This window comes from Chlamydotis macqueenii, chromosome 5, assembly GCF_036417535.1.
Source record: "Chlamydotis macqueenii isolate bChlMac1 chromosome 5, bChlMac1.mat, whole genome shotgun sequence".
In the NCBI taxonomy this organism is placed as follows: domain Eukaryota; kingdom Metazoa; phylum Chordata; class Aves; order Otidiformes; family Otididae; genus Chlamydotis; species Chlamydotis macqueenii.
This window is the reverse complement of record NC_141560.1, coordinates 20,005,505-20,024,185: the sequence shown is the minus strand read 5'-3', so window position 1 is coordinate 20,024,185 and position 18,681 is coordinate 20,005,505. Positions and strand designations below refer to the sequence as shown.

The 18,681-nt window shown below is 39.2% G+C and overlaps 1 protein-coding gene across 2 annotated transcripts in view; it reads left to right on the top strand.

The window, feature by feature from the left end:
* Window positions 1-5,986: 5,986 nt before the first annotated feature.
* Window positions 5,987-18,681, top strand: part of SPATA7 (spermatogenesis associated 7) — a 42,633-nt gene continuing 29,938 nt past the window's right edge. For both annotated transcript variants that reach the window (XM_086749037.1, XM_086749035.1), the window contains exons 1-2: window positions 5,987-6,091; window positions 18,049-18,129. In XM_086749037.1, the coding sequence (XP_086605163.1) occupies window positions 6,052-6,091; window positions 18,049-18,129 (121 nt within the window). In that variant the 5' untranslated portion in view covers window positions 5,987-6,051. The remainder of the gene's footprint in view (window positions 6,092-18,048; window positions 18,130-18,681) is intronic.

Here is an 18,681-nt window from a genome sequence, read left to right as displayed (position 1 = left end):
AAGTGCAGACAAGTGCACTAACTCTAAGTGTCTTGTCTCCATTTTTACTACCAACTATGAATCACATTAAGGTGATTTAGACTGCAACCTACTCAGGCACCCAAACTGGTGTACACAAGGTCACACAAGTCACTAACAAAGCTATAAACAGACCCTGAGCATCCTGACTCTTGGGCCTGTGAAACATCCATCAAACTGAAGTCCCTTTCTTTTCTGATGCATCTGTCATGTTAATGGGAAAAAAAAAAAAGATTTAATATCAAATTTTAAAATAGGAAAATTCTGGTTTTGTCTAAATCTGAACATAGAAATTCCTGAAGTCTTATGGTGGCAGTAACAACATATAAATTTAGTAAGTAGCAGACATTTTCCTTGGAATGTAACTTTTAGCTGAAGGGAAGTCCTAGACAATATAACAGAAACTACTTACACCAATTCTTCCTAAGATTTATGTTTTTTTTTTTAGTATTAATGAAATTATTCCACAGAAAAATTCCTCTTAGAGGATTTCATTGCAACAGTTAAACTTCACATACTTCGTTTCCATTCCTGCCATTTTCTTGCCCATTGCTTTCTTTCACACACAGTTACAAGTGGTTAATGTGACCAAAATTGCTAATGAAACACAGCATTCAAGAGATTTTCTCAGTCTGTTTTCTTCATCTTCCAGTATGCATAAACGCACAGGCAATATCATTACAGTGCCTTTTTAAAGTTAAATAAAACCCCCAAACTCTTCCAGTTGGGAATTTCAGCCTTTTTGTAGCAAAACTATTTCACATTCGTGCAGGTATTGAAAATGTATCAAAGTGCTACGGAAAATCATAGTATATCTGTGTTGTCTTTTGTAGGCAATTCTAAAGCTGCCCTCGAGAATTCCTCTTCTTGACCTTGGTAAAGCTGAAGGAACTCTCTCCAGCACATAGGATCCCAGTTGTTCAAGCATGTGCATGGATTAATATGCTGCTAGGCATGCTGTAGTAGCTGTGTGGAAGGTGGATGTGCCACATAAAATGCCACACTGACATTCTTCTGTCTGCCTGCTGCAGGCCGGGTAGAGGTAGATGATCCATCTCAGCCTAAGCAGGAATAGCTTCACTGGATTTCATGGAGTTGTATCGTTTATATATGTCTAATCTGAGTCCTAATTTTCTGATATTGATTGAAATATTAAAAATATGTTTTCATCCTGTTTCTCATTAATTACTATGAGTAAGCATTTCCTTGTGGCACAATAAGTAAATCTATTAAGAAGATAAAGCATTTCTTATTGTCTAGACAACACAGTTAAGACATTTACACAGTTTTTCCCCTTTAAAATTCCAATTACTCCATTAGTTTTCAAAGTAATGAGAAAAGAACAGCCCTCAGCAGTCAGCCCTAATAAAGGACCGCTTTTCACGTACAAGCCTCCTGTCTGCAAACTTTCATGGTAACAGTAGATAAACAGAAAATGACACAGTGTAAGAATAAATATAAGCAGATATTGAGTCACCCCAGCTACTAGGTTTTACATGCTAGCAGAGAATAACATCTTATAAAATTTATAGAAGTTTCTTCCTCACTACATTTAAAAATACTCTAGATGCATTATAAGACTCTGCATAGATCTGAGGAGAAAGAATCGTCGTACAGAGCATGTGTGCACAGCAGCTTCCCGAAGGGGTTTTGGTAGTAGTTATTCATACTGCAGGGGAGACTTCTTATTCTAAGCTGATAAATAGTATGACGGTTTAACACTGTGTTCATAGAGACTTTGTGTCATTTTATATTTCTATAGTTCCTCTCATCTTCCTTATCACATTCCCTCTTACTTTAAGTTAGCTCCCTTATTGCATTCTAAATTACAGGGTATTAAAACCTGCAGTTTTTAAGACATGGACCATCTCCTCTGAATTTTTTCTGTATGATCTTTCCCACTGGAGCCCTAGCTTTACAAAAATCTCTCACTGCTGCCACCATACAGACAACAACCAAACAACTAAATGCGTTGCAATGAAGAAAGGGAAAGAGTCTCCAGCCCTGCCAGAACACATAGCTTTCTGTCATTTAGAAAGTTGCAATGATATGTCAAGACTGTACATGACTTTAAATAACACAAAGAACCATATGACCAAAGAACATGCAGCAAACATGAGGCAGAAAAGAACCTATCATTCCTCCTGGAAAAGTATGCTTTTTTTTTTCCTTTTTTTTTAAAAAAAAAAATTCCTATTTCAGTAGTTATTAAGTCTTTTCTTTTTTCCCCTCACATAAGCTGCATGAGACCTACTCCAGTTGTTCAACACAAGAATTTCCTAAGTAGGTAGCAAAAAAACCTGCTCAGACAGCCTGTTTAAATACATTTAGAAAGCACTACCTCCTCTAATATTTCAGGGGGACATTTTTCTTTCCAGATAGTTGTACAGGAACAGATTGCAAGGTTAATGGTCTGAATGTGCCGGCTGGGGATTGCTGCAAGTCAGCAGCAGCCTGCTGCAAGCGGCAGCGAGGGATTTGGAATGCTGACATCCCGAGCCACAGGCAGGTGACAAACTTGCAGCGAGAAAGGGCAGTGATGCCAAATAAAAACTCAAGTAAACCCAGGAGATTTATTTCCATGTTAAAGTACACAATGTGATGAATTCAGAGCTTTTCTAGACTACTCTGTGAAGATGGTGTGCGGATCTGTTTGTTGGGTGTTTTCTACCTGCATATGTAGGCTTACTTTGATAGACAGCTGTAAGGAAAAGCAAGCATGAAATAAGATCAATGGCTTGAAATAAGCAAAGACTCTCCAAAAAACTACAGCTTTGAATTTTCCAGTGTGCATACAAACTATTTTTTCCAAGAAAGCCAAATCCCACCAATGTAGAGTTCTGACATTTTGAGCAGATCTCTGTTCCAAGTGAGCAGGTAACTATTTGAGGTCCTGCTAGACACGCAGTCTTTTTTAGAGGAAACTCATCCTATCTCTGGGCTACACATGCAAAAGAAAGTGGGCATCACATGGAGTATTTCCTTTTTTTGAAATCTTCCTCTGTAAAGAATGACTTTGTTTCTTCCACAAAAATACATGCTATGCTGAGCTTAAAAACACTGTTTTGTTACTGAATACTATTAACTGTACATTTTCACAGTAATCAGGTGTCTACATTGGATGATACACAGGACAGAGGTAGTAGACAAGAAGGTGATGGTTCTGCAAATCTGTGTCAGGGTAGGACAGATGCCCATCTACACTTGCAAATGTGACTCTCATAACATATTCCTGCTGCTTTCATTCCCACCCAGCGTAGGTGTGTTTTAAAACTATGTTCTGTAGTAATGCATTCCAAGGAATAGGGGAAATGCCCTGCTGAAAAAGACAGTCAACAACACTCCCTGCTGTGTTTCCTCTTTTCAAATTGGGAAAAGACGAATCTTACAGGTTTTGTCATGTTATCCCTTCTTCAATAATGGTGGGCTCTCTGCAGCAATCTGTGTTATTTATTTTGGTACCTGTTTGGATGGATCAAAGACTAGGATTGATTAAATTTTTGTTAAGGCTTATTTTTATTTAGTACTTGTTACAGGACTTAATGTCTTAGCTATACATCTGGGTTACTTTTTAATTACACTTAAAATATACATACTCTCACAGACCAAAGGGAGCCAAAGGCCAAAGGACCATAAGTCAGACCAATTAAAAATACATAAAGCTTTGGTATGTGTTGCCATTGGAGGTGAAAAAATTCAGTGTCAGGACATCTCTAGGATGCTGTGGCTGCTGACTGAGAGGGAACTAGTGGAAATTGCTACATTCCCTCAGCGTTGCCTAGAAACCAGGGGAATAGTTGTGATATGTTTCTAAAAACACTCACTTACATTTGCGTGTTTTAATTATCTACATGGTGGGAAAAAAAAGTATAGAAACAATAGGGAGGAGACTATGAGAAATCTGTCATTTGGGTTGGCCAGAACAGCCTACATACTGCACGTTGGGTACTGCACACTGAGAATCCAGAAACCTGAAATTCAGAATTGAGATAATGAAACAAACAAAAAAAAGTATTTAAAAAGTGTAAAAACACTGCTATGAGCAGTTAAAAAAAAAAAGAAAGAAAGAAAACAGAGAAAACTGTTTTCTGTAGCATGATCTCTGCAGCCAGTAGGGAGTATTACAGATAACAGCATACCACATAGAGGTGAGAATCTCATGCACTTATACTCTCTCTAGTATCTTCAGGCATTTGAAATGGAAACTGTTTTAAGACTCTCTCTACCTCTACTACCTACAGATTTAGCTGTTTGGATTATATTAAAATCTAAACCAGAGATCCTTTAACACAAGAACAATGGTAAGTAATTTCCTGAGGCCCTTTCATCAAATCTCCAATTTCACACACAATCAAAAACCTTCAGAGAAAACAAACAAAAAAAAACCTGTTGGATTTGGGGTTTTCTGTATTTGCACGTTTTATGTGGAGGAGAGAGGAGAACAGATATTCTCCATGACATTGCCCTCACATCCGAGAGACATAGGAGAAAATTATAAAATGCTATTAAATTATTTTGTTTTGACAAAAAGTTATGCTGCAGTTTGTGGCATCACAGTTGACAGTAGTTGAAATGCCATGGGAATAGATGCTTTATGAAAAAAGCAGTCAGAAGGATAGAGGACCAGAAGAGGATGGAGGACTGATGGGTTTCCAAGGCACCAGACCTCTCCCAGAAAAATTTAACACCAACTATTTTTATAGATGATTTTACAGAAAACAGAATTAGACTGCCAATATGATCACTACAACATGACGCACAAGAACTAAGGCCATATCCAAAGAGTACTCCATAGAGCTAAAGGGAATATCTAAAATTATAAGAGAAATCACAGGCTGACCACCAACAGCTAGGGGTCAGCAAGACATTTCATCTAACATTCAATAGTCAACTACTGAAAAGTTTTCTGAAGTATTTGGTAGAGTCTACACAAAGTACTGGGGTAGATAAACTACAGATTTAATCCAGTGTGAACATTTGTGTGACTTACTAGAGCTCTGACTGAGGCATAAATAAGGAAGAAAATTTGTGTTAAAATGCCATCCCCTTTATTTTGCTATGATTTTGAACTACATTCAAACTATTTTTCCTAGTAAGGAAGGGTAGCAAATCATACAAAAACTGTATTTAGCCTAGAATCAATAACCATTTCTAGATGGTGAAGGGGAATGTCCCTCTAGCTGGGATGACATGTAGCCTTTTTTGAGGTGTCTGGCTATGGAGGCGACTGTGGTATCCCTGGCCAATCAGAGAGAAAATGCTTCACACAAAATGTACACACAAAGGGTTTTCTTGCAAAAATCCTTGGAGATTTCACGTTAAGGAAAACAGCAACCTGCCTGACAAAAGTAAATACAAGCCTATCGCTTCTTCAAAAAGTTAAAATCTAACACATCGGCATGAATACATTCATCAGTGATGGGATCAAATGCTGCTTTCCAAAGGGTTACTTTTGTAGTTCATTCCTAAGGTGCTGTTTATTTTGAAAGATATTGAGAATGAATTTCTTCAGTGTAATACACTGGGAATGCTCTAGGCTCTCGATTTGTCACTTGCTTCTCTGAAATACGAGCAATTTGCCTTAAATCACTCCCTAGCATCCATTACTCTTCGACTTCCTGTCAAGTTACAAGAAAAAGGCTTAAATAATTAGGGCATCTTTCACTGACGAGGCAGAACTTTCCCTTGGCTGCAATGCACCGCTTGAAGAGACATCTTGTGGTCGAGCCCGAGGGGTGAAGGGGCACCCACTGCGCCCTCCACCCCGCCCACTCGGGGCTGGAGCTGCGAGAGCAGCCGCCACGCACGGCGAGGCCCGAGGGCCGCGGGCTGGGCCCGTGGGGCGCAGGCCGCCCCGCCCGCCGTCTCCCGGCACCGCGCTCCCGTAGCCATGGCAACGCCGGAGGCGGCCGAGCCAGGCCGCGGCGGGCCAGGCCCAGCGCCCCGCCCCGCCCGCCCGCAGCGGGGTACGAGTCGCCGGAGCTGCTGAGCCGAGCGGCGGCCTGCGCCGCCCCTCCGGGCCCGGCCGGCAGCATGGGGCTGACGATGGAGAGCGGCGGCAAGCAGAGCCGAGGTGCGGGGCACTCGGTGGAGTGGGGGGCGCGGGAGGCGGCGGGGTGGGGGCTGCCTGCCCTGGCCACGCCGGGTGCGGGGGGCAGGGGGCGGGCGCGGCCCCTCTCCCCGTCTCCCGCATGGGGCTGGGGGCGGGCGGTGCCTCCCCTTCCCCGCCGCCCGGTGACGGCGGGCATGGAGGCGGAGGTGGGCGGGCGGCCGGGCGGGGAGCCCGCCCCGGGGCTGCTGGGCCGTGCTCGAGGCGCCGTGGCTCTTGGGGCCGGCGCTGAGGAGGGCTCGGGGCTTGCGCCTCTCACACTCGGCTGCCCGTGGCCGTGCCACCCTGTTTGTCACGCGTGGGGGGCTGGGCCCGGGCTGTGGGGCAGCGCGGCTGTGCCACCCGTGGAAATAGCCAAGTGCAGGGCCTTGCCCTGAGCGAGCGAGGCTTGGCAGCTGGGGCTGTGAAAGGTTATACATAAAACCCTCGAAAGGTTATAATCCTTCTAGAAACATTGCCTGAAATTGTCCGGGTTACAGCCATCATCACAATTACGGAATCATAGAGCAGTTTGTGTTGGAAGTGGCCTTTAAAGGTCATATGTATCTTAACGGCACTTAATGCTGCTGTGGTGAACGTTTCAGGCTGCCAGTATCAGCCACTTCATTTTCAAGGCCTAAATCTCCGTGCTGTTGGGAGTCAACTTTTTTTCTTCTCCAAAGCTGATGCTCGTGGACTATAGTGGATTTTACCCTGTGTGTGCAGCATTGCTTACATGGCATTTGGATGTAGATCCAAGTTTTTTGGTTTGGTGGGATTTTAATGCAAGTGTAGTTGAAAAATAAAAGACTCAAAAGCTTTTGAAGCTCCTGTAAAGTGATTCCTTACCCAGATTTAACCTGCTGTGGGCTGCTCTTGTGCTTTGTTCCTATGAATAATCCTAGGGGCATTTGTAATTCATGATAAAAACAGGCATAAACGTGCAAAAATGTTTGCACAAGCCAACTCTATCTCTTGGAAAATACCTAAAATATTTTTAGATCTGAACTGGATGACATGTATAATATGAAAAAATGGTAGGAATTATTTAGTCCTGCGCTGTAATGTCAAAATCGTACGTAGCTGCATAAGGTCGCATCCTCTGAGATAATGTTATGCTTTCATGTTGCATCTCCTTGTCAGTTCCAGTCTTTGGAGATAGTGACAGCTGTCACTCCAGAAGACGTCTGATATCAAAGTTGAGTTTGAACATGAATTCTGATACTACATGGAAATATCAAATTCAGAGCAAAAACTAGTATCTTGTATAACCAGTTTTTATACTCTCTTATGTAGTGTGAAGGTGATTTTATTACAAATGTATCATTTTTCTGACTGCTTTTATTTTTGACTCTCAAAATATTTTTGTAGACAGTCAGAAAGGGTGCTGATTGTCTGTTGACCATAAAATGAGAATAAATAGAATGCAAGATCTAAATGTCATTCAGGTGGCAGCAAGCTTTGTGTGAATGACTCCTGATTAGAAAAAAAAAAATAGCTTGAAAGTAGGAAAGAATGAGTATGTGTCTGTTTGCATGAGAAGCTATTGCTTGTCTGCATAGGAGGTTATCACAGAGTCGGTATTATGTCAAGGGACAGCCCCATGCCTAGGTTCACAGACCTTACAGGCAACGGGGATTAGCACAGGCAGAGATACTAATTCCTTACAGTGAGCTAACCTAGAAATGTGTGTGCCTGAGCAAACTTGGCAGAACAGCCATTGGATTGCTTGCAGACAGCTTATGAAAGAGGCAGAACACATCATATTTGTAGTTTTTCTGTAAGACAGTTGTATCCATACACTGTCTATCCAAGAAGGTTAATACAGAAGAGGTGGGGTACCCTACTTCATGTCCTGGTGTACTCTGTGCAATGTTTCTTGTTCAGACTTAGACTCATCATTGTAAAGAAAGAACCAGAATTTTATACTTGTTTTCTATCAGGGTTTCAGTTTTGTCTAGTGAGAATACTAAGCAAAAAGAAAAAAAAATGATATTTTTTTGTAATATAATGGACTATACTGGATTTTCATGTAGGTCTTTTCAAAGTTCAAATAAGGTTGAGATTTTTCCCCTATAGAAATATTGAAGAGTTAATCCTTTATATTTTTGTCTAATTCCAGGTATAAATCTCCAAGTTATTTACTGTAGTAATTTCAGGAGTCGGTTAATACAGTCACAGATTTATAGCATGACCCCAAATAATCTGAACACTGTAATTCTAAACCAGCTTTGTTGTTTAAATCCAGTCTTCTGCATTGGGCTATTTAATTCTCATAGCCAATGATTGGCACATATCTGAACAGCAATGAAGTCGTATGCTTATTGTTAATCAATGACATGTGCTTTTGTCACTGTTACGTTACAACAATGGGGAGGTCATCGACATTGCTGCATGGAGGCTGCTGTTAGGTTTAGGCAGTTTGTACAGGCTTCAAAAATTCTAAAATAAAATGAAAATGCTTTGCATATTTTCAGAGAACACTATCCTATTTAGGTTTTTCCTACATTGCAGGAAATCCTTGCACTGATCTGACTGGAGCTGGAAGGGTATTAAAACATATCTGTGACTTGTGAGCTTCTTTCTTTTTCCTCTGAATTCCTTCATTTGCCACTTGAACAAACGAGTTTTTAAATTCAAGCATTAATTTGGTAATACCAGTTTGATTTTTCAGAAGCTGAAGTTGCCTTTGACCAGCAGAGAAGTTAAGAAAGAATCTATTTGTATCTTCAAGGAAGGAAGGGTGTTTCAAAATTGTATTTGGAACATTATAGTATATTTTAACTGAAATTGGGCAATGTTAATCATTAAACCCTTAACTTTTTACCAAATCAAAACTTTGACTCAGCAAATCACTGAAAGCTACCCTTAATTTGACCCATTAGTCAACTAGTCTATTAAGTGAATTTTAGTCACTTAATGTCACTAACACCATCTGCATTCAGCAAATAATTTAAATTTGTAATAAGACTTAAGTACCTGATTGGTCTCATTTCACTGAAGATTTCTTTCATGCTTCAAGTGAAATATGTGCTAAAGTAAGCAGAATTCAAATCATTAACCCTACTAGCTATTTTGCTTCAAATTCTACCCTGCAACTTTCTCAGAAGCATGGTGGATCAAGATTTCTCTGCTCTCCATTCGGGGTGAGGCCACCTGTGCATTAGTTTTGCTAATGTATTTTTTGTTAGAAATATGAGACAGTAGAAGTTAATAACACTAATGGGGAGGAGCCTTCCTTTTAGGCATGGGTTATACTAACACTACATATTTTTTCAATATATATAAAAGAATCAAAATATAGGGTATCTGTAGATTTAGACATACACATGTATTTTGTCTGTTGGTCAGTTTGACAGCAGATATTGAAACACCTTCAAAATGCATGTTCATGGGATGACGTAATGTTGAGTTTCTTGTAGCATTAGAAGCTGGCATGTACATTTGTCATGTAGGACGTGCTTGTGATGTAGTGTTCTAGCACCCTTGAATAATAGTACCATTCCCACAGGAGAATTGTTAGAGCACGTGGTAGTGTATGCTCCTGGATTACTCTGTGCCATCTTGCACAGGCACAACTATCCGGTGAACTCAAGTTAGTAACCTTTTAGGCCAGAAGTTTCTAAACTGGGATATAATTATTGATAGTTGTACACATAGCACTTAAAAGTAGCATACGGACACTTCTGGAACACCATCCCTCACACACCCTTCTAGGAAATCAGAAATTGCTGGTGCCACTCCTAACTCTATAGAGGTGCTGCCCAAGCAAATGATGGTGGGACTGACTTAAGTTTGTTTGCTTCTGCCTTCAGTTTGTGTCACAAAGTGTGCTGCTGACAGACATAGCTGTTTGTTTCTGCTTTTGGAGTATGAATAGAGCAATAACCTGCATCCAAAACTTCCCTTACTTGGTCATGTGAAGCCTGTAGCTAGGAAAATTATAACAAGCATTTTTCAAAAATTTCTTCATCAAATACTACTCAGTTATTGTATTTTAAGGCTATTGTGTACAACTGTTTAATTAGATTTCTTAAATTTATCAGAGGAGTTTTTGAGTTTGAAACTGAAATACAATTTTGGTTGAATAATTTGCATTTATGCAGAATACTGTTAGATTATTGGTTGGAAAGGACTGAGAGACCTAACCCATAGGCATTAGGAGTAGGTGTAAAGAAGAGCTTTTGTGTAATCCAGCATAGTAAGTGTATAAATAGCACCCATCTCATTAATGGCTTAGAAGATTAAGTATGGTGCATATGTCAGGGAGTGATACATTGTATCACTTTCATCATATTTTGTCTCTGACACAAATGATCCCATGCAAAATTCAAAGGGAACATTTAGGACTTTATTTCAAAGTTAGGATATTGAGCTTCTGGGGACTTTATTCATCAAGTTTTACTTCAGAAAATTTAGAAAATAATTACTGTATTTTGTACTTTTGTGGATTCTGTCATTTCTTACTAAATCTTAAATGTAATTCTGTTAAATCCGGTTTCACATCTAAGATTTTGTACTCTCGGAACTGATGAGAGTTTTATTATCACTGAAACCAGAAGTGGGTCCAAGAGGCTTCTGTTTCACCTGTGTAACAGGAAAAATATACAGGTGTGATTATAAAATGCTCAGTTTTGCCCCACTGTAACTTTCAAATAAAATGGAACACTATCAGTGCCTTCAGTAACCGTCTAAATTTAAAGTCATGTTTGAAGTTCTCTTGTGATTGCGTAGATGCTACAGAAAAGCAGTGGAGACTTGCTATATTTTAACCTCTTCTAAAGGAGTCTGTTGGTGGGTCACTGCTCTCTGCCAGCTTTTTCCTCTTTCCAGTTCTGCATCTATTAGCCAACTTCACCCAGCTAGGAGTAAGAAGTAGAAGTCTTAGTGATACAAATGTCAGTGGCTGGGGAGGAGAAAACCCAACAAATTAACATTTTTTAGAGAAAGTCATTCTGTTCTTTGTCTATTCCCACATATGCTATGAGAGGATGAGCAACTAGTCAGCCAAGGATGAGCAACCAGAGAAGCTTAAACTATTTGAGCAATTACAACACCTATAGCACCTCCTTAGCCCCAGCTGAGCAAGTAGAGGATGTTGGGGTGAGGGGAGAGGACTGCAGGTAAGGAAAAGTCAGCGAATTGGGGAAACTGAAAGGATTTTAGGGAGTATGGTAGGAAGATGCAAGTCACATCAGTAGGAAAGTAAGCCTTATTAGTAGTGCTACTAATAAAGCATTCTATTACTCTTTTTTAAAAAATAAAGTATATCATCATGCAAATCTAAAAGAAAGATACTATTAATTCTCATTTAAATAAATTAAGTTTAAATCCAGAGTGGGTTTTTGTAGCCAGGTTAATCTCTCAATTTACTTTGAGATAGCAGCATAAAGACTTAACAGATACTTTGATTTAAAAATGCTCATAGTACCAAAAAGGGTGGAACGTATATTTGAGGTTCTTATTTCAGTCCCTTAAATATGACCTTTTCAGAAGAGTTAGATTAGATACTTGAAGGAGTTTCCATCACTACTCTTAAGTCATTTAGTATTTCACAGAGATTATTTAAGTGACTTCTGTTCCCTCCTCAGCCTTTGTACAGCAATAGTGCTGTAGTGTACTGGTAGCGTATGCAGAGTTAGAAGAATGAATTCATGGCAGGAAACCCACTGAAAAAAAATCACTGAACTAGGGAACAAGTAGAACAAGGGTGGTAGTGATAGAGCATCCTTGACTTCTGTTCAGTTCACAGCATAAACTCCCTTCTGAATGTAGTTGCCTGAATTACCCACTTGGGCAAAGTTGTCTCACTATTTTTGATTTAGAGCATTGAGGAATTAGGGAAGAAGAGAAGAAGAGAAGGAGCTGGCAGTTGAAGGTGGAAGAGGCAACATCACCAAACCTTTATAAATTAGTGCAGTGGATAGAGTGTTTTCAAAGCATTTGTCAGCTTGAGTTGGGTGTCCTTATCAGCCTTCGGGAGGACAAATTCCTGTGTCTCATGCAAAAGCTGCAATTCTAGTCCATTCTAGGCAGAGATGCTTCCTACATTTCCAGCTGAGAGGTGGCCACTGTGCAGGCTGAGAATGCAAGAGACCTGGAGCCACCAAAAAAAAAGTGCCCAAAAGGATTGGTGCCTTGGCTGAGTGATGGACACATTCCTCTGGCACAGCTGGGGAGACCTGAGGTGTACATCCACCTGGGACTCAGGGTTGTTTGAACCCAAGCTAAGGTCTGGGAGCTGCTTGTGGGAAAATACAGGGTTCATACATCTCTACACAGTGAAGCGGAGGTTTTGTGGCTTGCAGTGCTGAATTAAGATGGCTATATCCAATATCCCACCTAAGGTCTCTGTATTTTTAATGGATTATCTTTTAAATAACAAGTCTTGGTGGGTAAGGGTAATGTGTTTTTTTTTTTTTTTCCCAGTATTTTTGATTTGCAATGTCTGAAGTGCAGATTTGTTGTAAAAATAGCAAGTCTAATACTTGTGTTTAAAATCCTTCCTGTGAGAGCATTGTAATGAAAGGCTGGGCTTCTTTCCAGTATATAGTCACGTTCCAAATCTAAAATGGCTTTGCAGAAAAATAATCCCCATAAATTCTGCATATCCACTAACAACTAGGAAAGAAAGTAACAAATAGAAACCACCAATTCCCATCATTTTTAAGACTGTAAAATTAGAAATAAAGATGCATTTTAAATGAAAATGAAAAAAATTAGAAATAAAGATGCATTTTAAATGAAAATGAAAAGATAATTTAAACAAAATATCTTAAAAATCACTTTGGAATAATATAATTATTACTTATCTTAGATGCCAGCTGGAAAGAATTCTAGAAAAAGGGGGTTTTAATTTTTTTCTGTTCTTTGTTGTGTAGTGTCACACACTTGCAAGGAAAGCCTACAACAAGCGAGTAGAAGCATTAATAAGGAACTAAAAGATCTAATTAAGTTTTAGAAATATTTAATTTGTTTGCTGTCCGTACTTTAAGAGAACACACAGCGTAAGAATCCTGATTTTATATTCAATGTGGACAGTCGCAGTTACATGTATGAGGAAATGTATGTTTAGATCACATAGTAACATGTGTAATTTATCAAATATAGGAGTCCTTTATACATCTCTGTTTCTGAGGCTTAAATCTCAGAAAACAATTTCTTAAACAAAATGAAATTATCTGGAAGAGTTTCCCGTTCAGTTCTGGAAATATATTTACATAGAACTTAAATTTGTGACTGGAAGTTTTTTATTGTAGTAGAAGTAGAATAGTTTTATTGTAGCAAGAAGTAGAAAGTGTACGTTTTAGTCAGGAGAGTTAATTATTGCAAAAGCTGCTATAGTACTGCAAGTACTGGGATCAGTTCTGCTAAGTCCAGTTCAGACAAATGCTCCTACTCCCAAATAATTTATTATTTAAGAACCATCAAAATCAGCAGAAAATTTGTCCCTGAAAAAAATTCTCACTTGCATAGATGGATTTTGGAAAAAAAAAAAAAGAGATAAAGTAGCCAAAATGCATACTATTTTCACTCTGCTCATAGTCCTTAACCAGTACAGCTGCTCTCACTCCGGTAGCTGTCCCAGTGCTCCAATTATTAGGCTTTGTAGTTATGGTCCCTTTGTCGGGTTTATATTTCGTTACTATGTAATTTGCTGAAAATCCTCTTCTTTAAAATTCTCTTAACATATCTAAGCCTTCAATTTAAGTTTAGTTTCTGCTATTGTGCAAGTAACTCTGAAAACATAGTCTGAGTCTAAACAAATCACTATTCAAGTCAGTAGATGACCTGAAGTTATACTTGTGAAACACATGAACGTTAACACTTTCTATCTCACTTCAGTTGTTTTGTAGAAACGGTAAAATACATCAGATGTCCTCCACATACCAAATCCTCTGGTTTCTTCTCTGACGTTAGCAATGTACAGCTTCATTGTGAATATTTGACACTATAAAAAGCGATTTTGAGTTTCAGACTGAAGATATAGGGAGGGTGTTATAAGTTAAATTTATTGTAGAGATGATACATTTAATGAAATGTCTACGTGAAACAGCGTGGGATCCTAAGAAAACAATGGTTTACTTGTTATTGCCTCTTCTGTTTTCAATAGTGCTAAGCATGATTTCAGCCAAATTAGTGTCTTTGACCCTTTTTCTGTGATAAATTTTCTACGTCTTTTGTTAAAGCAGGTGGATTGCAGAGAGAGAGCCTCAAATGTTCTCATTGGTGAACAGGTTACAAAAATATCTCAATCCCTTTATTTGGCACAAGAGTCAGTAGGAGCAAGCACCATGGGATACCTTGGGAGAACCGTAGGAAGCCTTCATCACAAGGTCTGCTGTTTATGGAAGTATTTTTAAGTTAGAGAGTGTTCTATTCTTTAATTGAAGCTGTAAGAAAATGTACAGTTTGCCAGGGTAGAGCCCCCAGAATCCAACTAGATATTAAAAAAAAAAAGTTGTTCAGCATAAACTTTTGCCCAGCAAGGAAATGTTCTAAATGGCAAGAAAATGTCGTTTGCTAATGGCATGAAAGCTTTTAACAGGTCCAGGTGCCAGTGAGGCTGCGACCCTGATGTTTCAAGGGTGTCCTAAAATCTGAGCAGTCAGAAACACTTTCATTCAAGGACCTCTATGTCCCAGAAAATGGTTCAATGTTGTAATGGCCTAGGTGTTTCCTAGAGGGGTTCAGAGATACCTGTGAAAGGACTAAGTATTGTTGTTATCCTGCAATTATCAAGAGTTGGGTTGGAAATCCCATTTGGTTGGATCAAGGACCTGAAACCTTTCCTCAGCAGCACAGGAGTTACCACAAGCAGGAGGAGCTAAGGTCTGGGAAGCTAGCGCAGGGGTCATAAGCACCTGTGCAAAGCCCGTGACCTCTTGATAAATGATGGTGTGCTTCCAGTGCCTGTGGGACTTCTGCAAATCGGAGGTTTCCACGTGAATTGGGGGTGATCTCTGCACTGGCCATGTGTCCATAATCAAAACAGGTAGAGGAAATTGTAAAATACTTCTCCCTCCTGACCCTTTCTGACAGTTTTTCTTGCCTTTGAAATAATGATGTGGGAAGCGGGGTGGGGGGGGGGGGTGATGGTGGTGTAGCTTTATTTTTCTTTTTTCCACGCCTGGTAGAGATGAAGTGCAAAGCACACAGTAGTTTTTTTCCATAGAGTTTATCCGTGTGCCATCTGCTGGCGTTGCAAAGCAAGTGAACATTTCAAAATAGTCTGGTTTCCCTGTAGTGCAGAACAGATGCATCTCCAGCTGAAAACCGTAAACGCAACAGGTTTCTGAGTGCGTCTGATCTTCTTTTATTCAGAGCAAAGGCATTTAGCTTACCTGAAGAGAATCAACTGTAGTTATAACAATAGCTCTGCATTTTTGAGATGCCTGTGCTTACCTCTTTATGATTCTGTCACATAAAAATGAGTCAGTGGTGTTGTAAGCTTTTGTTTAACAGCATGTGTCTGCTTCTGGAGTTATAACTTCACTCTGAAATACAGAAAATATTGGAATCTTTAGGTTATTTTGAGCCGCTGTGAATGAAACCCTTCTGATTCTCATGTGTTTGCTATAATCTAGATTTCTGTTGTATACTTTTGGTTTTTTTAATCATTAGGACACTTTTATCTACTGAAAGATTATAATCTAGTACTCAAGTCCTCCCAAAGACTTGCATTCTTTAAACACATGACTATTGTAACTTCACAAAGTCATGGGTTTCAGGGTGGGTATCCAGATAGAAGCTGAATGCTACTCATATGTAACAGTGTATAGTAGAGAAACACAAGCAAGAAAGGCGGCCATTATTGACAAAAGTTTGAAACCATTGAAAAGACAGTCATTCCAAATCTAATACCTGTTAGATAATGTATGTTTAGATCACAAATACAGATTAGGAAGAATTGTACCGCAAGGGGAATTTTAAATGAGCCATTTGAAATTGATAGAGATGAGCAGGACTGCTGTCCTTTGGCTTTAAAGAAAACAGCATGAAGATGAAAAAATTGCAGGACAGGGTTGAAAAAATCTGCAGTAGCGTTTTCTTTTTTTTTTTTTCTTGTTCCTTTCCTACTGCTGGTCTGGCAACTTCACAGCAAAGAGTAGTGGGAGCACTATTATAGCAGAGACTGCCTCTAATACTATAAGGCTGCAGAAGCCCATACTGAATAAAGGCTGGCTGTTCTAAGTGTGAAATCCTCATACTAGTTCAAAATTGCCTTGATATTTGTTGGGCTTCATAAGAGTGGGGATTGAGTTTATTGATCCAGATTTAGTGTAATTTCACAACAGGGTCCCAAGAAAGTACTCTGCAAATTTCCACATATACTAATGATTTTCATTTTATTTATTTTCTCAAGACATATTTTGTTGCTTCCTCAACTAATCTTAGTCACTTGAAATTTATAAGGTCTTTTTGTAAGGCCTTTGGGGAAATGATATTAAAACATTTCTAAAGGAACAATTTGTTTTGCTGCAATTTCTACTAATTGATAGTCAGACATTGTGTTAACCATCTTGTGCAACATGCTGTTGCACTTACAGTAGAGCTACAGAATGTAATAGTTATGTGCATAATTGCAATAGTACTCTAACAGTCATTATATAACAGTGGGAAATAGAAAAAAAAATTAAAAAAAAAAAAACAACTGGAAAGCCAGGTGCTGGGCATGCAGGAGATAAGGAGCCATGAGAGGCAGAATTAAGGGGCTTTTGGTATGTGTGGCATGGCTTCTTCCACCCCTCAGTCACTTTGTTATGACGTCTGCCTTTGTCAGCCTAGCTGAACGTCCCTGAGAAGAGATTCCCACTCATCTTGGCTAGCTCTAGGTTGCTGCTTCATCCAGTGAAGGGTGGAAAGCTGGAGGTGGCCAGTATGTATAGAGCAGTGGAGCTAGGAAACGCTGACGTGGCAATTGCAGATTCTTGAATGGACAGATGAGAAGATGGGAATGTAAAAGACCATATGGACTTTGATAGTAATAATAAATTTGTAGAAATTGGCTGATTGGTTTTACAATCAGTATTAAGTAAGCGTGGTATATTTACTCTATTAAAGAAATCTTGTTTGTTTTGCTTTACAGTTTAAGCAGGCTCTCGGAAACCTCAAAGGAATGCTTTGCATACACTAGTATTTGTATTAATAAGACATCTCCTGTTAAAATTTGCTCTGAACATGGTGCAGATTCTTAATTAATTTAGGTGCAGACAAGTTGTGTAACAGTCAGTGGTAGTGAGCCTGACAGTACAGCATTTATTTTCAAGGAGGAGGTGCAGAGCTTTTAATTCACATTCCTTCATTTTTTGTAACTACTGGTTAAGTTTTGTCAGCACCTGCAGTTGTCTATAGAGTTCCCAGTCTGTCAAACTGCCAGAAGATTGGCAAACCAAACTCCTCTTACATTATCAATAGGTTTTTGAAATAGCTTGTTCTCATTTAGGATGATTTTCACACGAGTAATTCCTTCAATCTATTAAACTTGCATTTTAGTATAATGCTGACCACAGTAATTGTTTATGTGCAGCATATTTTTCACATTAGTCATTTGGCATAATGATAAAATTCAATCAGTAAAACTTTAAAAGAAATGGGAAGTTAGGATAGGCACAAAACTGTGGCCACATCTCTGTGCAGTTTAATAACCAATGTGAAGTTCAGACTGAAGTGATCTAATGGTTTCTTCTGCTGTTTAGCTCCCTGAACCAGTGGAAGTACTACCATCATATCTTGGTGTTTAGATTAAGTTACTTAACTACACTGTTGTACTTCCATAATAGTATAGCATTTAAATATGATTTTTTGTCCTCTGTGGAAAAGGTCCACTACAGTCATTCGTGAGTTCTTTGGGGAAAGATTCTCTGCTTTGTCTTGTCTGTCAGCATGCATGTTTTCTTTTTCCTAATATTTGTTTTGTTTTGTTTGGTGCTTTATTGAAGTGAGTGAATACCCAGCTGTTGGCATTCCCCGATGTGGTCCAGCAAGTCCATTTAAAGGACAGTTGAGTACTAAGAGTAATGGTAAGTAACACATGTGCTTTCATCAGAAGGTTGACATTGTTCCTTTTTTGTGATCCTTCATTGATTTTATGATTAAAATGTATTTATAATTAAAACCTTTACATTGAACTCATTGATGACCTTTACATTTAGTATGCATTACTGAAAATACTTTTGAGGCGTGAGTTTTGCCTTGACTCTACTGCTGGCTAGAAACAGTAAGCAAACGATCCAAATATGTACAGATGTCACATCTACAGTAGCTGGAATATAGATATGGTTACTGCTTTAAAGAACCCTTGAGGTTAAATATCCTTTTCAGTCAGTAGTTTACATGAGCTAGGACATGTTTCTGTGCCATACTGCCACCTCAGACACTTTTTTCAAAAGAGCATAGAGTGGAGAAACAGGGAGTTTCTACACTGACGTTTTCATAGTCCAACTTGAGCCACTTCTGTAGCTCTTTATTGAGTTAATGGCTCAGTGGGGAAAAAAAACCGAGGAACACCAGATGGTTTCGTGCGATAGTAGCTGCTAAAGAAAAATGACTGTCATGGGGCAAAGAAGTTAACC